Consider the following 22,759-nt stretch of genomic DNA (forward strand, 5'->3'; position numbering starts at 1 on the left):
GGGCTCTGTTTGAGCCTATGCATTCCTTAGATATTAAATTATTATCTTGGAAAGTTTTATTTTCTTGTTAAGATTTCTTCCGTTCGGAGAGTGTCGGAGCTCTCGGCTTTACAGTTCGGGTCTCCTTACCTTATTTTCCATTCAGATTAGGTACTTTTACGTATTAAATTAGGATTTCTTCCTAAAGTAGTTTGTGATCGGAACATTAATCAGGAGATTGTTGATCCTTCTTTGTGTCCTTATCCGTCTTCTCAGAAAGAAAGACTTTTGCACAATTTAGACATGGTCCGTGCTTTAACGTTTTACTTACAGGCAACTAAGTACTTTTGTCAGTCTTCTTCTTTGTTTGTGATTTTCTCAGGAAAACGTAAGGGACAGAAAGCTACGGCTACTTCTCTTTCTTTTTGGCTGAAGAGTATCATACGTTTTTGTTTATGAGACTGCTGGACAGCAGCTTCCAGAGAGGGTTACGGCTCATTCCACGAGGGCTGTTGCTTCCTCATGGACATTCAAAAATGAAGCTTCTGTGGAACAGTTTTGCAAGGCTGCAACTTGGTTCTCTCTTCACACTTTTTCAAAGTTTTACAAATTTGATTTTTTGCCTCGACTTCGGCCGCTTTTGGGAGAAAGGTTCTTCAAGCAGTGGTGCCTTCCGTTTAGGTTTCCTGTCTTGTCCCTCCCTTATCATCTGTGTACTCTAGCTTGGGTATTGAATCCCATTAGTAATTAAGATGATACGTGGACTCATCGTGTCTTAAAAAAGAAAAGAAAATTTATGCTTACCTGATAAATGTATTTCTTTTTTGACACGATGAGTCCACGGCCCGCCCTGTTTCTTTAGACAGGTTTTGGGTTTTGTACACTTCAGACACCTCTGCACCTTGGCTTTTCCTTTCTCTTCCTAACTTCGGTCGAATGACTGGAGTGGGAGGGAAGGGAGGAGCTATTTAACAGCTCTGCTGTGGTGCTCTTTGCCTCCTCCTGCTGACCAGGAGGTGAATATCCCATTAGTAATTAAGATGATCCATTGACTCATCGTGTCAAAAAAGAAATACATTTATCAGGTAAGCATACATTTTCTTTTTTCCACCATTACCACTTCTACTTCGTGTAATGGCATGCATCAAGCAGGAGCAAGCTTCGGCCATCTTAATTGCTCTTTCGTGGCCGCGGAGGACGTGGTTTGCGGATCTGGTGGGGATGTCATCCTCTCCACCATGGAGGTTACCCTGTCGCAGGGATCTGCTGGAACAGGGTCCCTTTCAACATCAATATCTCGTTCTTCTGAGGCTGACTGCATGGAGATTGAACGCTTAGTCTTAGCCAAAAGTGTTTTTTTCTAAAGTGTGATTGACACTCTAGTTCAGGCAAGGAAGGAAGCCAGTCACTCGTCGCATCTACCATAAGGTGTGGAGGACTTACTTGTCCTGGTTGAGAAACATTGATATCCTTGGCACAAGGTGAAGGTATCCAGGATTCTGTATTTTCTCCAGGAAGGTTTGGAGAAGGGTCTTGCCACCAGTGCCTTGAAGGGACAGATTTCGGCTTTATCAGTCTTGTTGCACAGGAGACTCGCTGAGCTGCCTGACATTCAATCTTTTGTTCAGGCTCTGTATAGAATCAGGCCTGTTTTCAGGCAGTCTGCTCCCCAATGGAGCTTATACTTGGTCCTTAAGGTTTTGCAGAGGGTTCCGTTTGAGCCTATGCATTCTATTGACATTAAGATTCTGTCCTAGAAGTTTCTCTTCCTGTTGACTATTGCATCGGCATGCAGAGTATCTAAGCTAGCTGCCTTGCAATTCAAGCCCCCTTATCTGTTCTTTCATGCGGATAAGACTGTGCTTTGCACTGGTTTGGGGTTTCTTCCCAAGGTGGTGTCTAACCGTAACATCAATCAGGATATAATTGTTCCTTCTTTGTGTCCTAACCCTTCTTCTTCTAGGGAGAGTTTACTTCATAATCTGGATGTGGTTCAGGCCTTAAAGTTCTATCTACAGGCTACGATGGATTTCAGACAGTCTACATCTCTTTTTGTGGTGTATTCCGTGAAGTGCAAGGGGCAGAGGGCCTCTTCTACTTCTTTGTCCTTTTGGTTGAGGAGCTTGATTCGCTTGGCCTATGAGACAGCAGGACATAAGCCTCCTCAGAGGATCACGGCTCATTCAACTATAGCTGTGGCTTTGTCTTGGGCCTTCAAGAATGAGGCCTCTATGGAGCAGATTTGTAAGACGGCTACCTGGTCCTCCTTACACGCTTTTACAAAGTTTTACAAATTTGACGTTTTTGCTTCTGCGGAAGCTGTTTTTGTGAGAAAGGTTTTACAGGCTGTGGTGCCCTCAGATTAGGGTCCGCCTTTTTACCCTCCCGGTTTCATTCAGTGTCCTCTATAGCTTGGGTATATGTTCCCAACAGTAATGAATGAAGCCGTGGACTCTCCTCCCCTTTAGATGGAAAATATAAATTACGCTTACCTGATAATTTAATTTCCATCGAGGGGAGGAGAGTCCACAGCTCCCGCCTGTAACTCCGGTAGGCTGACCTAAAATTTTTTTTATCTTCTGGCACCATTTATACCCTGATATTTCTCCTACTGTTCCTTATTCCTCGTCAGAATGACTGGGGATGAGGGGAGTGGGGGAGGTATTTAAGCCTTTGGCTGGGATGGAAATATAATTATCAGGTAAGCATAATTTATGTTGTTCATTTGGTTTTGTCTGCTGATATTCTCCAGCAACACAACAGAAATGTGCTCTCACAGCTGATGATGTCACCATAGTGCATGCAGAATTCTGATTGGTTGTTTCTTACAAATGTATCATTACCCTAGAGCAGTGATGGAGAACCGTGGCACTCCAAATGTTTCAGAATTACATTTCACATGATGCTTATGCACTCTGAAGACCATGAAACATTTGGCATGCCAAGATTAGCCATCACTGCCCTAGAGCCACACGCTCTGCCTATTACCCTAAAGCTCATTCGGTCTCTCACAGGTCCGTGATCCGAGTGATGAGTTCAGTCCTTGGTGTCTTTGTCACTCAGACTGGGCAGCAGTATCGCGATCAGACATCGAAGATTTGTATCTGCAATCACAGGACGCATTTTGACCACAGTGTTATTAGCCTGATTACCCCCTGCAGCACGGTTAGTGTGCGCTGGCTTCCTCTACTGCTTATGTGACTGCAAGCTCCTGTGCCAGTCACCCTCACATGTGCGCTGGCTTCCTCTAGTGCTTCTGTGACTGCAAGCTCCTGCGCCAGTCACCCTCACATGTGCGCTGGCTTCCTCTAGTGCTTATGTGACTGCAAGCTCCTACGCCAGTCACCCTCACGTGTGCGCTGGCTTCCTCTAGTGCTTATGTGACTGCAAGCTCCTACGCTAATCAACCTCACGTGTGCGCTGGCTTCCTCTAGTGCTTATGTGACTGCAAGCTCCTACGCTAATCAACCTCACGTGTGCGCTGGCTTCCTCTAGTGCTTATGTGACTGCAAGCTCCTATGCCAATCACCCTCACGAGTGCGCTGGCTTCCTCTAGTGCTATGTGACTGCAAGCTCCTGCACCAGTCACTCTCACGTGTGCGCTGGCTTCCTCTAGTGCTTATGTGACTGCAAGCTCCTGCACCAGTCACTCTCACGTGTGCGCTGGCTTCCTCTAGTGCTTATGTGACTGCAAGATCCTGCGCCAGTCAACCTCACGTGTGCGCTGGCTTCCTCTAGTGCTTATGTGACTGCAAGCTCCTGCACCAGTCACTCTCACGTGTGCGCTGGCTTCCTCTAGTGCTTATGTGACTGCAAGATCCTGCGCCAGTCAACCTCACGTGTGCGCTAGCTTCCTCTAGTGCTCATGTGACTGCAAGATCCTGCTTCAGTCACCCTCACGTGTGCGCTGGCTTCCTCTAGTGCTCATGTGACTGCAAGCTCCTACGCCAGTCACCCTCACGTGTGCACTGGCTTCCTCTAGTGCTTATGTGACTGCAAGCTCCTACGCTAATCACCCTCACGTGTGCGCTGGCTTCCTCTAGTGCTTATGTGACTGCAAGATCCTGCTTCAGTCACCCTCACGTGTGCGCTAGCTTCCTCTAGTGCTTATGTGACTGCAAGATCCTGCGCCAGTCACTCTCACGTGTGCGCTGGCTTCCTCTAGTGCTTATGTGACTGCAAGCTCCTACGCTAATCACCCTCACGTGTGCGCTGGCTTCCTCTAGTGCTTATGTGACTGCAAGCTCCTACGCTAATCACCCTCACGTGTGCGCTGGCTTCCTCTAGTGCTTATGTGACTGCAAGCTCCTGCACCAGTCACTCTCACGTGTGCGTTGGCTTCCTCTAGTGCTTATGTGACTGCAAGCTCCTACGCCAGTCACCCTCACTTGTGCGCTGGCTTCCTCTAGTGCTTATGTGACTGCAAGCTCCTGCACCAGTCACTCTCACGTGTGCGTTGGCTTCCTCTAGTGCTTATGTGACTGCAAGCTCCTGCACCAGTCACTCTCACGTGTGCGCTGGCTTCCTCTAGTGCTTATGTGACTGCAAGCTCCTGCACCAGTCACTCTCACGTGTGCGCTGGCTTCCTCTAGTGCTCATGTGACTGCAAGCTCCTACACCAGTCACTCTCACGTGTGCGCTGGCTTCCTCTAGTGCTTATGTGACTGCAAGCTCCTGCACCAGTCACTCTCACGTGTGCGCTGGCTTCCTCTAGTGCTCATGTGACTGCAAGCTCCTGCGCCAGTCACCCTCACGTGTGCGCTGGCTTCCTCTAGTGCTCATGTGACTGCAAGCTCCTACACCAGTCACCCTCACTTGTGCGCTGGCTTCCTCTAGTGCTTATGTGACTGCAAGCTCCTGCACCAGTTAACCTCACGTGTGCGCTGGCTTCCTCTAGTGCTTATGTGACTGCAAGCTCCTGCACCAGTCACTCTCACGTGTGCGCTGGCTTCCTCTAGTGCTTATGTGACTGCAAGCTCCTGCGCCAATCACCTTCACGTGTGCACTGGCTTCCTCTAGTGCTTATGTGACTGCAAGCTCCTGCACCAGTTAACCTCACGTGTGCGCTGGCTTCCTCTAGTGCTTATGTGACTGCAAGCTACTGCGCCAGTCACTCTCACGTGTGCGCTGGCTTCCTCTAGTGCTTATGGGACTGCAAGCTCCTGCGCCAGTCACCCTCACGTGTGCGCTGGCTTCCTCTAGTGCTCATGTGACTGCAAGCTCCTGCGCCATTCACCCTCACGTGTGCGCTGGCTTCCTCTAGTGCTTATGTGACTGCAAGATCCTGCGCCAATCACCCTCACGTGTGCGCTGGCTTCCTCTAGTGCTTATGTGACTGCAAGCTCCTGCGCCAGTCACCCTCACGTGTGCGCTTGCTTCCTCTAGTGCTCATGTGACTGCAAGCTCCTGCGCCATTCATCCTCACGTGTGCACTGGCTTCCTCTAGTGCTTATGTGACTGCAAGCTCCTGCACCAATCACCCTCACGTGTGCGCTGGCTTCCTCTAGTGCTTATGTGACTGCAAGCTACTGCGCCAGTCAACCTCACGTGTGCGCTGGCTTCCTCTAGTGCTCATGTGACTGCAAGCTCCTACGCCAGTCACCCTCACGTGTGCGCTGGCTTCCTCTAGTGCTTATGTGACTGCAAGCTCCTACGCCAGTCACCCTCACGTGTGCGCTGGCTTCCTCTAGTGCTTATGTGACTGCTAGCTCCTACGCCAATCACCCTCACGTGTGCGCTGGCTTCCTCTAGTGCTCATGTGACTGCAAGATCCTGCTTCAGTCACCCTCACGTGTGCACTTGCTTCCTCTAGTACTCGTGTGACTGCAAGCTCCTGCGCCATTCATCCTCACGTGTGCGCTGGCTTCCTCTAGTGCTCATGTGACTGCAAGCTCCTACGCCAGTCAACCTCACGTGTGCGCTGGCTTCCTCTAGTGCTCATGTGACTGCAAGCTCCTGCGCCAATCACCCTCACGTGTGCGCTGGCTTCCTCTAGTGCTTATGTGACTGCAAGATCCTGCGCCAATCACCCTCACGTGTGCGCTGGCTTCCTCTAGTGCTTATGTGACTGCAAGCTCCTGCGCCATTCATCCTCACTTGTGCGCTGGCTTCCTCTAGTGCTTCTGTGACTTCAAGTTCCTGCGCCAGTCACCCTCACGTGTGCGCTGGCTTCCTCTAGTGCTCATGTAACTGCAAGCTACTGCGCCAGTCACCCTCACGTGTGCGCTGGCTTCCTCTAGTGCTCATGTGACTGCAAGATCCTGTGCCAGTCACCCTCACGTGTGCGCTGGCTTCCTCTAGTGCTCATGTGACTGCAAGATCCTGCGCCAGTCACCCTCACGTGTGCGCTTGCTTCCTCTAGTGCTCATGTGACTGCAAGCACCTGCGCCGGTCACCCTCACGTGTGCGCTGGCTTCCTCTAGTGCTTATGTGACTGCAAGATCCTGTGCCAGTCACCCTCACGTGTGCGCTGGCTTCCTCTAGTGCTTATGTGACTGCAAGCTCCTGCACCAGTCACTCTCACGTGTGCGCTGGCTTCCTCTAGTGCTTATGTGACTGCAAGCTCCTACGCCAGTCACCCTCACGTGTGCGCTGGCTTCCTCTAGTGCTTATGTGACTGCAAGATCCTGCGCCAATCACCCTCACGTGTGTGCTGGCTTCCTCTAGTGCTTATGTGACTGCAAGCTACTGCGCCAGTCAACCTCAAGTGTGCGCTGGCTTCCTCTAGTGCTTATGTGACTGCAAGCTCCTACGCCAATCACCCTCACGTGTGCGCTGGCTTCCTCTAGTGCTATGTGACTGCAAGCTCCTACGCCAATCACCCTCACGTGTGCGCTGGCTTCCTCTAGTGCTTATGTGACTGCTAGCTCCTACGCCAATCACCCTCACGTGTGCGCTTGCTTCCTCTAGTGCTATGTGACTGCAAGCTCCTACGCCAATCACCCTCACGTGTGCGCTGGCTTCTTCTAGTGCTCATGTGACTGCAAGCTCCTACGCCAGTCACCCTCACGTGTGCGCTGGCTTCCTCTAGTGCTTATGTGACTGCTAGCTCCTACGCCAATCACCCTCACGTGTGCGCTGGCTTCCTCTAGTGCTTATGTGACTGCAAGCTCCTGCGCCAATCACCCTCACGTGTGCGCTGGCTTCCTCTAGTGCTTATGTGACTGCAAGCTCCTGCGCCAGTCACCCTCACGTGTGCGCTGGCTTCCTCTAGTGCTTATGTGACTGCAAGCTCCTGCGCCAATCACCCTCACGTGTGCGCTGGCTTCCTCTAGTGCTATGTGACTGCAAGCTCCTACGCCAATCACCCTCACGTGTGCGCTGGCTTCCTCTAGTGCTCATGTGACTGCAAGATCCTGCTTCAGTCACCCTCACGTGTGCACTTGCTTCCTCTAGTGCTCATGTGACTGCAAGCTCCTGTGCCATTCATCCTCACGTGTGCGCTGGCTTCCTCTAGTGCTCATGTGACTGCAAGCTCCTGCGCCATTCATCCTCACTTGTGCGCTGGCTTCCTCTAGTGCTTATGTGACTGCAAGATCCTGCGCCAATCACCCTCACGTGTGCGCTGGCTTCCTCTAGTGCTTATGTGACTGCAAGCTCCTGCGCCAGTCACCCTCACGTGTGCGCTGGCTTCCTCTAGTGCTCACGTGACTGCAAGCTCCTACGCCAATCACCCTCACGTGTGCGCTGGCTTCCTCTAGTGCTTATGTGACTGCAAGCTCCTACGCCAATCACCCTCACGTGTGCGCTGGCTTCCTCTAGTGCTTATGTGACTGCAAGATCCTGCGCCAATCACCCTCACGTGTGCGCTGGCTTCCTCTAGTGCTTATGTGACTGCAAGATCCTACGCCAGTCACCTTCACGTGTGCGCTGGCTTCCTCTAGTGCTTATGTGATTGCAAGCTCCTGCGCCAGTCAACCTCACGTGTGCGCTAGCTTCCTCTAGTGCTTATGTGACTGCAAGCTCCTGCGCCAGTCAACCTCACGTGTGCGCTGGCTTCCTCTAGTGCTCACGTGACTGCAAGCTCCTACGCCAATCACCCTCACGTGTGCGCTAGCTTCCTCTAGTGCTATGTGACTGCAAGATCCTGCTTCAGTCACCCTCACGTGTGCACTTGCTTCCTCTAGTGCTCATGTGACTGCAAGCTCCTGCGCCATTCATCCTCACGTGTGCGCTGGCTTCCTCTAGTGCTCATGTGACTGCAAGCTCCTGCGCCATTCATCCTCACTTGTGCGCTGGCTTCCTCTAGTGCTTCTGTGACTTCAAGTTCCTGCGCCAGTCACCCTCACGTGTGCGCTGGCTTCCTCTAGTGCTCATGTGACTGCAAGCTACTGCGCCAGTCACCCTCACGTGTGCGCTGGCTTCCTCTAGTGCTTATGTGACTGCAAGCTCCTACGCTAATCAACCTCACGTGTGCGCTGGCTTCCTCTAGTGCTTATGTGACTGCAAGCTCCTACGCCAGTCAACCTCACGTGTGCGCTGGCTTCCTCTAGTGCTTATGTGACTGCAAGCTCCTACGCTAATCAACCTCACGTGTGCGCTGGCTTCCTCTAGTGCTCATGTGACTGCAAGATCCTGCGCCAGTCACCCTCACGTGTGCGCTGGCTTCCTCTAGTGCTCATGTGACTGCAAGCACCTGCGCCAGTCACCCTCACGTGTGCGCTGGCTTCCTCTAGTGCTTATGTGACTGCAATATCCTGCGCCAATCACCCTCACGTGTGCGCTGGCTTCCTCTAGTGCTTATGTGACTGCAAGATCCTGCGCCAATCACCCTCACGTGTGCGCTGGCTTCCTCTAGTGCTTATGTGACTGCAAGCTACTGCGCCAATCACCCTCACGTGTGCACTGGCTTCCTCTAGTGCTTATGTGACTGCAAGATACTGCGCCAATCACCCTCACGTGTGCGCTGGCTTCCTCTAGTGCTCATGTGACTGCAAGCTCCTGCGCCATTCATCCTCACGTGTGCGCTGGCTTCCTCTAGTGCTCATGTGACTGCAAGCTCCTGCGCCAATCACCCTCACGTGTGCGCTGGCTTCCTCTAGTGCTATGTGACAGCAAGCTCCTACGCCAATCACCCTCACGTGTGCGCTGGCTTCCTCTAGTGCTCATGTGACTGCAAGCTCCTGCGCCAATCACCCTCACGTGTGCCCTGGCTTCCTCTAGTGCTCATGTGACTGCAAGCTCCTGCGCCATTCATCCTCACTTGTGCGCTGGCTTCCTCTAGTGCTTCTGTGACTTCAAGTTCCTGCGCCAGTCACCCTCACGTGTGCGCTGGCTTCCTCTAGTGCTCATGTGACTGCAAGCTACTGCGCCAGTCACCCTCACGTGTGCGCTGGCTTCCTCTAGTGCTCATGTGACTGCAAGATCCTGCGCCAGTCACCCTCACGTGTGCGCTGGCTTCCTCTAGTGCTATGTGACTGCAAGCTCCTGCGCCAGTCACTCTCACGTGTGCGTTGGCTTCCTCTAGTGCTTATGTGACTGCAAGCTACTGCGCCAGTCACCCTCACGTGTGCGCTTGCTTCCTCTAGTGCTCATGTGACTGCAAGCACCTGCGCCAGTCACCCTCACGTGTGCGCTGGCTTCCTCTAGTGCTCATGTTACTGCAAGATCCTGCGCCAGTCACCCTCACATGTGCGCTTGCTTCCTCTAGTGCTTATGTGACTGCAAGCTACTGCGCCAATCACCCTCACGTGTGCGCTGGCTTCCTCTAGTGCTTATGTGACTGCAAGCTACTGCGCCAATCACCCTCACGTGTGCGCTGGCTTCCTCTAGTGCTTATGTGACTGCAAGCTACTGCGCCAGTTAACCTCACGTGTGCGCTGGCTTCCTCTAGTGCTTATGTGACTGCAAGCTCCTACGCCAGTCACCCTCACGTGTGCGCTGGCTTCCTCTAGTGCTTATGTGACTGCAAGCTCCTGCGCCAATCACCCTCACGTGTGCGCTGGCTTCCTCTAGTGCTTATGTGACTGCTAGCTCCTACGCCAATCACCCTCACGTGTGCGCTGGCTTCCTCTAGTGCTTATGTGACTGCAAGCTCCTACGCCAATCACCCTCACGTGTGCGCTGGCTTCCTCTAGTGCTCATGTGACTGCAAGCTCCTACGCCAATCACCCTCACTTGTGCGCTGGCTTCCTCTAGTGCTTATGTGACTGCAAGCTCCTGCGCCAGTCACCCTCACATGTGCGCTGGCTTCCTCTAGTGCTCATGTGACTGCAAGCTCCTGCGCCAGTCACCCTCACTTGTGCGCTGGCTTCCTCTAGTGCTCATGTGACTGCAAGCTCCTGCACCAGTTAACCTCACGTGTGCGCTGGCTTCCTCTAGTGCTTATGTGACTGCAAGCTCCTGCACCAGTTAACCTCACGTGTGCGCTGGCTTCCTCTAGTGCTTCTGTGACTTCAAGTTCCTGCGCCAGTCACCCTCACGTGTGCGCTGGCTTCCTCTAGTGCTCATGTGACTGCAAGCTCCTGCGCCAGTCACCCTCACGTGTGCGCTGGCTTCCTCTAGTGCTCATGTGACTGCAAGATCCTGCGCCAGTCACCCTCACGTGTGCGCTGGCTTCCTCTAGTGCTTATGTGACTGCAAGCTACTGCGCCAATCACCCTCACGTGTGCGCTGGCTTCCTCTAGTGCTCATGTGACTGCAAGCTCCTACGCCAATCACCCTCACGTGTGCGCTTGCTTCCTCTAGTGCTTATGTGACTGCAAGATCCTGCTTCAGTCACCCTCACGTGCGCTGGCTTCCTCTAGTGCTCATGTGACTGCAAGCTCCTGCGCCATTCATCCTCACATGTGCGCTGGCTTCCTCTAGTGCTCATGTGACTGCAAGCTCCTGCGCCATTCATCCTCACATGTGCGCTGGCTTCCTCTAGTGCTTATGTGACTGCAAGCTCCTGCGCCAGTCACCCTCACGTGTGCGCTGGCTTCCTCTAGTGCTCATGTGACTGCAAGCTACTGCGCCAGTCACCCTCACGTGTGCGCTGGCTTCCTCTAGTGCTCATGTGACTGCAAGATCCTGCGCCAGTCACCCTCACTTGTGCGCTGGCTTCCTCTAGTGCTTCTGTGACTTCAAGTTCCTGCGCCAGTCACCCTCACGTGTGCGCTGGCTTCCTCTAGTGCTTCTGTGACTTCAAGTTCCTGCGCCATTCATCCTCACATGTGCGCTGGCTTCCTCTAGTGCTCATGTGACTGCAAGCTACTGCGCCAGTCACCCTCACGTGTGCGCTGGCTTCCTCTAGTGCTCATGTGACTGCAAGCTACTGCGCCAGTCACCCTCACGTGTGCGCTGGCTTCCTCTAGTGCTCATGTGACTGCAAGCTCCTGCGCCAGTCACCCTCACTTGTGCGCTGGCTTCCTCTAGTGCTTCTGTGACTTCAAGTTCCTGCGCCAGTCACCCTCACGTGTGCGCTGGCTTCCTCTAGTGCTCATGTGACTGCAAGCTCCTGCGCCAGTCACCCTCACGTGTGCGCTGGCTTCCTCTAGTGCTCATGTGACTGCAAGATCCTGCGCCAGTCACCCTCACGTGTGCTCTGGCTTCCTCTAGTGCTCATGTGACTGCAAGATCCTGCGCTAATCACCCTCACGTGTGCGCTGGCTTCCTCTAGTGCTTATGTGACTGCAAGATCCTGCGCCAGTCAACCTCACGTGTGCGCTGGCTTCCTCTAGTGCTTATGTGACTGCAAGATCCTGCTTCAGTCACCCTCACGTGTGCGCTGGCTTCCTCTAGTGCTTCTGTGACTTCAAGTTCCTGCGCCAGTCACCCTCACGTGTGCGCTGGCTTCCTCTAGTGCTCATGTGACTGCAAGCTCCTGCGCCAGTCACCCTCACGTGTGCGCTTGCTTCCTCTAGTGCTCATGTGACTGCAAGCTCCTGCGCCAGTCACGCTCACGTGTGCGCTGGCTTCCTCTAGTGCTCATGTGACTGCAAGATCCTGCGCCAGTCACCCTCACGTGTGCGCTGGCTTCCTCTAGTGCTATGTGACTGCAAGCTCCTGCGCCAGTCACCCTCACGTGTGCGCTGGCTTCCTCTAGTGCTCATGTGACTGCAAGCTACTGCGCCAGTCACCCTCACGTGTGCGCTGGCTTCCTCTAGTGCTCATGTGACTGCAAGATCCTGCGCCAGTCACCCTCACGTGTCCGCTTGCTTCCTCTAGTGCTCATGTGACTGCAAGCACCTGCGCCAGTCACCCTCACGTGTGCGCTGGCTTCCTCTAGTGCTTATGTGACTGCAAGCTACTGCGCCAGTCACCCTCACGTGTGCGCTGGCTTCCTCTAGTGCTATGTGACTGCAAGCTCCTGCGCCAGTCACCCTCACGTGTGCGCTAGCTTCCTCTAGTGCTCATGTGACTGCAAGATCCTGCGCCAGTCAACCTCACGTGTGCGCTGGCTTCCTCTAGTGCTCATGTGACTGCAAGCTCCTACGCCAATCACCCTCACGTGTGCTGGCTTCCTCTAGTGCTCATGTGACTGCAAGCTACTGCGCCAGTCACCCTCACGTGTGCGCTGGCTTCCTCTAGTGCTTATGTGACTGCAAGATCCTGCGCCAATCACCCTCACGTGTGCGCTGGCTTCCTCTAGTGCTTATGTGACTGCAAGCTACTGCGCCAGTCACCCTCACGTGTGCGCTGGCTTCCTCTAGTGCTTATGTGACTGCAAGCTCCTACGCCAGTCACCCTCACGTGTGCGCTGGCTTCCTCTTGTGCTCATGTGACTGCAAGCTCCTGCGCCAGTCACCCTCACGTGTGCGCTGGCTTCCTCTAGTGCTTATGTGACTGCAAGCTCCTGCGCCAATCACCCTCACGTGTGCGCTGGCTTCCTCTAGTGCTTATGTGACTGCAAGCTACTGCGCCAGTCACCCTCACGTGTGCGCTGGCTTCCTCTAGTGCTTATGTGACTGCAAGCTCCTACGCCAGTCACCCTCACGTGTGCGCTGGCTTCCTCTTGTGCTCATGTGACTGCAAGCTCCTGCGCCAGTCACCCTCACGTGTGCGCTGGCTTCCTCTAGTGCTCATGTGACTGCAAGATTCTGCGCCAGTCACCCTCACGTGTGCGCTGGCTTCCTCTAGTGCTCATGTGACTGCAAGATTCTGCGCCAGTCACCCTCACGTGTGCGCTGGCTTCCTCTAGTGCTCATGTGACTGCAAGATTCTGCGCCAGTCACCCTCACGTGTGCGCTGGCTTCCTCTAGTGCTCATGTGACTGCAAGATTCTGCGCCAGTCACCCTCACGTGTGCGCTGGCTTCCTCTAGTGCTTATGTGACTGCAAGATTCTGCGCCAGTCACCCTCACGTGTGCGCTGGCTTCCTCTAGTGCTTATGTGACTGTAAGCTCCTGCGCCATTCACCCTCAAGTATGTGCTGGGTTCCGCTAGTGCTCATGTGACTGCAATTTCGTGCGCCAGTCACCCTCACTTGGGCACTTCCTCTAGTGCTCATGATATTAGGAGATAGGGATATTGCCATCTTGGTAATACGTGGAGATAGGGTTATTGCCGTCTCGGCAATATGTGGAGATAGGGTTATTGCCGTCTCGGCAATATGAGGAGAAGATAGGGTTATTGCCGTCCCGGCAATATGTGGAGAAGATAGGGTTATTGCCGTCTCGGCAATATGAGGAGAAGATAGGGTTATTGCCGTCTCGGCAATATGTGGAGATAGGGTTATTGCCGTCTCGGCAATATGTGGAGAAGATAGGGTTATTGCCGTCTCGGCAATATGAGGAGAAGATAGGGTTATTGCCGTCTCGGCAATATGTGGAGAAGATAGGGTTATTGCCGTCTCTGCAATATGAGGAGGAGATAGGGTTATTGCCGTCTCGGCAATATGTGGAGATAGGGTTATTGCCGTCTCGGCAATATGTGGAGAAGATAGGGTTATTGCCGTCTCGGCAATATGAGGAGAAGATAGGGTTATTGCCGTCTCGGCAATATGAGGAGAAGATAGGGTTATTGCTGGGTAATTAAAATTAAAAGTGCTGGCAAAAAATGTATTTCTCGCAGGCGCTCTCGCTCTCTTGCAGGCGCTTTCTCTCTTTTGCACGCTCTCTAATCCTTTTGTTTTCAGATCTCTCACGCTCTCTCTCTTTCTCTTTGTTTATCCAGCCCTCACTGTCATGTGCCCCTGGGTTCCTATGCTGGGCTCGGGGCTTCCTCGAGTTGGGTTCTCCTGGGAGTCGCACTCAGCTCCAAGAATCTCTGAAACATTATCTGTCTCAACCAAGTAATGCCCCCCTCTTACTTTTCCCTGAAGAGGAGACAACCAGTGGAAGGACAGCACTACTTAATTTCAGGTACTGACTGTTGTTGTACAGTGAGGGCATCATGTACCATGTGAGAAAAGGATGGGCAGTATGCAGGGAGCCAGGTGTGAAGGGGGTTATGCCACGCCAGGTGTGTATGAGGGGGGATTATGCTGCGTGCCAAGTGTGATGGGGGGGGCAGTATGCTGCAGAGCAGGTGTGAAGGGGGGTTATGCCACGCCAGGTGTGTATGAGGGGGGATTATGCTGCGTGCCAAGTGTGATGGGGGGGGGCAGTATGCCGCAGAGCAGGTGTGGAGGGGGGTTATGCCACACCAGGTGTGTATGAGGGGGGATTATGCTGCGTGCCAAGTGTGATGGGGGGGGCAGTATGCTGCAGAGCAGGTGTGGAGGGGGGTTATGCCACACCAGGTGTGTATGAGGGGGGATTATGCTGCGTGCCAAGTGTGATGGGGGGGGCAGTATGCCGCAGAGCAGGTGTGGAGGGGGGTTATGCCACGCCAGGTGTGTATGAGGGGGGATTATGCTGCGTGCCAAGTGTGATGGGGGGGGGCAGTATGCCGCAGAGCAGGTGTGGAGGGGTATGCCAGATGTTGGGTGTAAGGAGAATGGAGTGCTATGCAGTACAGCAGGTGTGAAGGGGGTTATGCCACGCCAGGTGTGTATGAGGGGGGATTATGCTGCGTGCCAAGTGTGATGGGGGGGGCAGTATGCCGCAGAGCAGGTGTGGAGGGGTATGCCAGATGTTGGGTGTAAGGAGAATGGAGTGCTATGCAGTACAGCAGGTGTGAAGAGGCAATATGTTACGCACTCTATGCCACATATCGGGTGAGAGGGATGTGGAGTGGTAGATCCTATCATTTCATCCTCTTCATTGGGTCTTCTCACTCTCGCTATCACTCTCTTATCTAACTGTTGCCTGTCGTGTCTCTCGCCCTCTCTTGCAGTCCTCTCCTGTCACCTGTCATTGTGTCTTCTCACTCTCGCCCTCTCTTGCAGTCCCCTCCTCTGCTGTTGCCTGTCATTGTCTTTTCACTCTCACCCTCCCTCGCCGTCGCCCTCCTCTGCTGTTTCACGGTCGCCTGTCATTGTGTCTTCTCACTCTCGCCCTCTCTGTCGCCCTCCTCTCCTGTCACCTGTCATTGTGTCTTTTCACTCTCGCCCTCCTCTCCTGTCTCACAGTCGCCTGTCATTTTGTCTTCTCACTCTCGCCATCTCTTTCGCAGTCACTCTTCTCTCCTGTCTCACTGTTGCCTGTCATGTCTTCTCACTCTCGCCCTCTCTTGCAGTCGCTCTCCTCTCCTGTCTCATTGTTGGCTGTTTATTTCCCTGTGTCATGGTGATCTCGCCCTCTCTTGTAGTCGCTCTCCACTCCTCTCCTGTCTGTTGCCTGTCGTGTCTTCTCACTCTCGCCCTCTGTTGCAGTTGCTCTCCTCTACTGTCTCCCGGTCGCCTGTCATTGTTTCTTCTCACTGTCGCCTGTTGTGTCCTCTCACTCTCGCCCTCTCTTGCATTCGCTCTCTTCTCCTGTCTCACTGTCGCCTGTTGTGTCCTCTCACTCTCGCCCTCTCTTGCATTCGCTCTCTTCTCCTGTCTCACTGTCGCCTGTCATATCTTCTCCCTCTCTTGCAGTCGCCCTCCTCTCCTGTCACCATGTCTTTTCACTCACGCCCTTCTCTCCTGTCTCACTGTCGCCTGTCATTGTTTCTTCTCACTGTCGCCTGTCGTGTCTTCTCCCTCTCTTGCAGTCGCCCTCATCTCCTGTCACCGTGTCTTTTCACTCTCGCCCTCCTCTCCTGTCTCACTGTCACCTGTCATTGTCTTCTCACTCTTGCATTCACCCTCCTCTCCTGTCTCACGTCGCCTGTCATTGTCTTCTCACTGTCGCCTGTCATATCTTCTCCCTCTCTTGCAGTCGCCCTCCTCTCCTGTCACCATGTCTTTTCACTCTCGCCCTCCTCTCCTGTCTCACAGTCGCCTGTCATTTTGTCTTCTCACTCTCGCCATCTCTTTCGCAGTCACTCGTCTCTCCTGTCTCACTGTTGCCTGTCGTGTCTTCTCACTCTCGCCCTCTCTTGCAGTCGCTCTCCTGTCTCACTGTCGCCTGTTGTCTTCTTTCTCTCGCTCTCTCTAGCAGTTGCTCTCCTCTCCTGTCTCACTGTCGCCTGTCATTGTTTCTTCTCACTCTCGCCCTCCTCTCCTGTCACCTGTCATTGTGTCTTTTCACTATCACCCTCCTCTCCTGTCTCATTGTTTACTGTTTATTCCCCTGTGTCATGGTGATCTCGCCCTCTCTTGCAGTCGCTCTCCACTCCTCTCCTGTCTGTCACCTGTCGTGTCTTCTCACTCTCGCCCTTTGTTGCAGTCGCTCTCCTCTCCTGTCTCCCGGTCGCCTGTCATTGTTTCTTTTCACTGTCGCCTGTTATGTCTTCCTCACTCTCGCCCTCTCTTGCAGTCGCTCTCCTCTCCTGTCTTACTGTCGCCTGTCTTGTCTTCTCACTCTCGCCCTCTCTTGCAGTCGCTCTCCTCTCCTGTCTTACTGTCGCCTGTCGTGTCTTCTCACTCTCGCCCTCTCTTGCAGTCGCTCTCCTCTCCTGTCTTACTGTCGCCTGTCGTGTCTTCTCACTCTCGCCCTCTCTTGCAGTCGCTCTCCTCTCCTGTCTTACTGTCGCCTGTCGTGTCTTCTCACTCTCGCCCTCTCTTGCAGTCGCTCTCCTCTCCTGTCTCACTGTCGCCTGTCGTGTCTTCTCACTCTCGCCCTCTCTTGCAGTCGCTCTCCTCTCCTGTCTTACTGTCGCCTGTCGTGTCTTCTCACTCTCGCCCTCTCTTGCAGTCGCTCTCCTCTCCTGTCTTACTGTCGCCTGTCGTGTCTTCTCACTCTCGCCCTCTCTTGCAGTCGCTCTCCTCTCCTGTCTTACTGTCGCCTGTCGTGTCTTCTCACTCTCGCCCTCTCTTGCAGTCGCTCTCCTCTCCTGTCTTACTGTCGCCTGTCGTGTCTTCTCACTCTCGCCCTCTCTTGCAGTCGCTCTCCTCTCCTGTCTTACTGTCGCCTGTCGTGTCTTCTCACTCTCGCCCTCTCTTGCAGTCGCTCTCCTCTCCTGTCTTACTGTCGCCTGTCGTGTCTTCTCACTCTGGCCCTCTCTTGCAGTCGCTCTCCACTCCTCTCCTGTCTGTCACCTGTCGTGTCTTCTCACTCTCGCCCTCTGTTGCAGTCGCTCTCCTCTCCTGTCTCCCGGTCGCCTGTCATTGTTTCTTTTCACTGTCGCCTGTTATGTCGTCCTCACTCTCGCCCTCTCTTGCAGTCGCTCTCCTCTCCTGTCTCACTGTCGCCTGTCGTGTCTTCTCACTCTCGCCCTCTCTTGCAGTCGCTCTCCTGTCTTACTGTCGCCTGTCGTGTCTTCTCACTCTCGCCCTCTCTTGCAGTCGCTCTCCTCTCCTGTCTTACTGTCGCCTGTCGTGTCTTCTCACTCTCGCCCTCTCTTGCAGTCGCTCTCCTCTCCTGTCTTACTGTCGCCTGTCGTGTCTTCTCACTCTCGCCCTCTCTTGCAGTCGCTCTCCTCTCCTGTCTTACTGTCGCCTGTCGTGTCTTCTCACTCTCGCCCTCTCTTGCAGTCGCTCTCCACTCCTCTCCTGTCTGTCACCTGTCGTGTCTTCTCACTCTCGCCCTCTGTTGCAGTCGCTCTCCTCTCCTGTCTCCCGGTCGCCTGTCATTGTTTCTTTTCACTGTCGCCTGTTATGTCGTCCTCACTCTCGCCCTCTCTTGCAGTCGCTCTCCTCTCCTGTCTCACTGTCGCCTGTCGTGTCTTCTCACTCTCGCCCTCTCTTGCAGTCGCTCTCCTCTCCTGTCTTACTGTCGCCTGTCGTGTCTTCTCACTCTCGCCCTCTCTTGCAGTCGCTCTCCTCTCCTGTCTTACTGTCGCCTGTCGTGTCTTCTCACTCTCTCCCTCTCTTGCAGTCGCTCTCCTCTCCTGTTACCTGTCATTGTGTCTTTTCACTCTCGCCCTCCTCTCCTGTCTCAGTTGCCTGTCATTGTTTCTTTTCACTCTTGCCCTCCTCTCCTGTCTCACAGTCGCCTGGCATTGTCTTTTCACTCTCGCCCACTCTCGCAGTCACTCTCCTCTCCTGTCTCACTGTTGCCTATTGTGTCATCTCACTCTTGCCCTCTCTTGCAGTCGCTCTCCTGTCTCACTGTCGCCTGTCGTGTCTTCTCACTCTCGCCCTCTCTCGCAGTCGCTCTCCTCTCCTGTCGCCTGTCGTGTCTTCTCACTCTCGCCCTCTCTCGCAGTCGTTCTCCTCTCCTGTCTCACTGTCGCCTGTCGTGTCTTCTCACTCTCGCCCTCTCTCGCAGTCGTTCTCCTCTCCTGTCTCACTGTCGCCTGTCGTGTCTTCTCACTCTCGCCCTCTCTCGCAGTCGCTCTCCTCTCCTGTCTCACTGTCGCCTGTCGTGTTTTCACTCTCGCCCTCTCTCGCAGTCGCTCTCCTCTCCTGTCTCACTTTTGGCTCTTTTTTTCCCTCTGTAATGGTGCTCTCGCCCTCTCTTCCAGCTCCTGGCCATTCTCTCTATCAGACACGGTTCAGCCGCTCACGCTTCGTGTCCAGAGACCCCTCATCTCTCCGGTAAGTGACAGTGCCTCTTGCTATTAATTACATGTCACCAGGTGGCAGGGGCATCACACACACGTGACCATCACATTGTCAGATGTTGTACAGGATGCTGTCCATGCTTTAACTTGTTTGTTTTGTGCGGGTGTCACTGTGTCCAGCTTGGTTCATGGGACAGTAGGTCAGTCATTGTGCCAACAAGCTGCCAGTCTGCTTATCACTAACTACCTTAGCTGTCCTCTCTTGTCCACTTCCTTCCCATCTGTCCCCATGTGTAATATTCTTGTACTACTGGTGCCTTCTTATGGATGTCTAAAAGTAAACCTCCCCTCCTGTCTATTGTTATTTACCATTTATTAGAACAGTATGATGTGAGTTTGTGTTTGAGCATCAGATGTAATACACTAAATTATCATTAAGTGGCAAGCATGCCCGGGCAGACCATGCCACAACCTCATTAGCCAAGTACAGGGACAGACCCAAGAGCAAATCTGGTCATTTTCCTCAATCCCATCGGTGCAGGCCAGCTGCCGTTACAGCATACAGTCCCCTGATCTCATTTCTCAGTGCCCCATTTCACTGAACTGTATCAATTAAAACAAACAAAATACTTAATTTATTGGAAATACCCAAATTCTAGAGATCTTACAGTCATCATTCATACTGTAAGTATTCTTCAGAACCATAAAAGTCAGAACCGTCCAGAACCTAGGCCGGGTTTAGTGTTGGAGACCCTGGATTCTGGGCCAGAGTCTGGAGTCCAATCTCAAGCATATGGTCAGCTGTAAAGTTGTTACCAGGGTCTTATCCAGGGATATCTGGGCCACGCTATGGCAGACTGTACACTCGCAAGTCTGTGAGCTTGCTTCGCAGTCTGCACAGCTTGTAAGTAGCGCCATGTGCTGTAACAAAAGTCTAGAACGTTTCATGGAGCTAATTCTGGCTTCATCAGATGATTCAACCACTGCCCTTCAGGGTCAGTGAGTAGATCAGAGTCGGACACAGAAATGGAGTTTCTGCTTGTAAGATACTAAGTCTGAACTGATGGCAGTGGAACACATGCACTTACCCTTTTGTACCTGCTGGGAGGTCAGATCTAGCACTTACCCTCTAGCAGCGAAGTCGGATCTAGCATTTAATCTGTAGCAGCGCTCTCTACCTGCTGGGAGGTCGGATCTAGCACTTACCCTCTAGCAGCGCTCTCTACCTGCTGGGAGGTCGGATCTAGCACTTACCCTCTAGCAGCGCTCTCTACTTGCTGGACGGTCAGATATAGCACTTACCATCTAGCAGCACCCTCTACCTGCTGGGAGGTCAGATCTAGCATTACCCTCTAGCAGCGCCCTCTAACTGCTGGGAGGTCAGATCTAGCATTACCCTCTAGCAGCGCCCTCTAACTGCTGGGAGGTCGGAGCTAGCACTTACCCTTTAGCAGCGCCCTCTACCTGCTGGGAGGTCAGATCTAGCACTTACGGTCTAGCAGCGCCCTCTACCTGCTGGGAGGTCGGATCTAGCACTACCCTCTAGCAGCACCCTCTACCTGCTGGGAGGTCAGATCTAGCATTACCCTCTAGCAGCGCCCTCTAACTGCTGGGAGGTCGGATCTAGCACTTACGGTCTAGCAGCGCCCTTTACCTGCTGGGTGGTCGGATCTAGCACTTACGGTCTAGCAGCGCCCTCTACCTGCTGGGAGGTCGGATCTAGCACTTACTGTCTAGCAGCGTCCTCTACCTGCTGGGAGGTCGGATCTAGCACTTACGGTCTAGCAGCGCCCTCTACCTGCTAGGAGGTCGGATCTAGCACTTACCCTTTAGCAGCACCCTCTACCTGCTGGGAGGTCGGCTCTAGCACTTATCCTCTACCTGCTGGGAGGTCGGATCTAGCACTACCCTCTAGCAGCACCCTCTACCTGCTGGGAGGTCAGATCTAGCATTACCCTCTAGCAGCGCCCTCTAACTGCTGGGAGGTCGGATATAGCACTTACCCTTTAGCAGCGCCCTCTACCTGCTGAGAGGTCGGATATAGCACTTACCCTTTAGCAGCGCCCTCTACCTGCTGAGAGGTCAGATCTAGCACTTACGGTCTAGCAGCGCCCTTTACCTGCTGGGAGGTCGGATCTAGCACTTACGGTCTAGCAGCGCCCTCTACCTGCTGGGAGGTCGGATCTAGCACTTACTGTCTAGCAGCGCCCTCTACCTGCTGGGAGGTCGGATCTAGCACTTAGTCTAGCAGCGCCCTCTACCTGCTGGGAGGTCGGATCTAGCACTTACCCTTTAGCAGCACCCTCTACCTGCTGGGATCTAGCACTTATCCTCTACCTGCTGGTAGGTCGGATCTAGCACTTATCCTCTACCTGCTGGGAGGTCGGATCTAGCACTACCCTCTAGCAGCACCCTCTACCTGCTGGGAGGTCAGATCTAGCATTACCCTCTAGCAGCACCCTCTACCTGCTGGGTGGTCAGATCTAGCATTACCCTCTAGCAGCGCCCTCTAACTGCTGGGAGGTCGGATATAGCACTTACCCTTTAGCAGCGCCCTCTACCTGCTGAGAGGTCAGATCTAGCACTTACGGTCTAGCAGCGCCCTCTACCTGCTGGGAGGTCGGATCTAGCACTTACGTTCTAGCAGCGCAATCTATCTGCTGGGAGGTCGGATCTAGCACTTACGTTCTAGCAGCGCCCTCTACCTGCTGGGAGGTCGGATCTAGCACTTACGTTCTAGCAGCGCCCTCTACCTGCTGGGAGGTCGGATCTAGCACTTACATTCTAGCAGCGCAATCTATCTGCTGGGAGGTCGGATCTAGGACTTACCCTTTAGCAGCACCCTCTACCTGCTGGGAGGTTGGATCTAGCACTTACCCTTTAGCAGCACCCTCTACCTGCTGGGAGGTTGGATCTAGCACTTACCCTCTAGCAGCGCCCTCTACCTGCTGGTAGGTCGGATCTAACACTTATCCTCTACCTGCTGGTAGGTCGGATCTAGCACTTGCCCTCTAGCAGCGCCCTCTACCTGCTGGGAGGTTGGATCTAGCATTACCGCCTAGCAGCGCCCTCTATCTGTTGGGAGGTTGGATCTAGCACTTGCCCTCTAGCAGCACCCTCTATCTGCTGGGAGGTTGGATCTAGCATTACCCCCTAGCAGCGCCCTCTATCTGTTGGGAGGTTGGATCTAGCACTTGCCCTCTTGCACCGGCCAATACCTGCTGGGAGGTAGGATCTAGCATTTAATGTGTAGCAGCGCTCTCTACCTGCTGGGAGGTCGGATCTAGCACTTACCCTCTTGCACAGGCCAATACCTGCTGGGAGGTCAGATCTAGCACTTACCCTTTATCAGAGCCCTCTACCTGCTGGGAGGTCAGATCTAGCACTTAATGTGTAGCAGCACCCTCTACCTGCTGGGAGGTCGGATCTAGCATTACCCTCTAGCAGCACCCTCTACCTGCTGGGAGGTCAGATATAGCATTACCCTCTAGCAGCACCCTCTACCTGCTGGGAGGTCAGATCTAGCATTACCCTCTAGCAGCGCCCTCTAACTGCTGGGAGGTCGGATATAGCACTTACCCTTTAGCAGCGCCCTCTACCTGCTGAGAGGTCAGATCTAGCACTTACGGTCTAGCAGCGCCCTCTACCTGCTGGGAGGTCGGATCTAGCACTTACGTTCTAGCAGCGCAATCTATCTGCTGGGAGGTCGGATCTAGCACTTACGTTCTAGCAGCGCCCTCTATCTGCTGGGAGGTCGGATCTAGGACTTACCCTTTAGCAGCACCCTCTACTTGCTGGGAGTTCGGATCTAGCAATTAATGTGTAGCAGCACCCTCTACCTGCTGGGAGGTTGGATCTAGCACTTACCCTTTAGCAGCACCCTCTACCTGCTGGGAGGTTGGATCTAGCACTTACCCTCTAGCAGCGCCCTCTACCTGCTGGTAGGT

The 22,759-nt window shown here is 53.7% G+C and overlaps 1 protein-coding gene across 1 annotated transcript in view; it reads left to right on the top strand.

Annotated features, from left to right (window-relative positions):
- The window catches only part of AUP1 (AUP1 lipid droplet regulating VLDL assembly factor), a 239,391-nt gene that overhangs the window by 40,668 nt on the left and 175,964 nt on the right, over positions 1 to 22,759 (top strand). Inside the window, exons 3-5 of the mRNA XM_053704416.1 lie at positions 2,994 to 3,144; positions 14,073 to 14,260; positions 18,774 to 18,846. Of these exons, the coding sequence (XP_053560391.1) occupies positions 2,994 to 3,144; positions 14,073 to 14,260; positions 18,774 to 18,846 (412 nt within the window). The remainder of the gene's footprint in view (positions 1 to 2,993; positions 3,145 to 14,072; positions 14,261 to 18,773; positions 18,847 to 22,759) is intronic.

Source organism: Bombina bombina, chromosome 2 (assembly GCF_027579735.1).
Source record: "Bombina bombina isolate aBomBom1 chromosome 2, aBomBom1.pri, whole genome shotgun sequence".
In the NCBI taxonomy this organism is placed as follows: domain Eukaryota; kingdom Metazoa; phylum Chordata; class Amphibia; order Anura; family Bombinatoridae; genus Bombina; species Bombina bombina.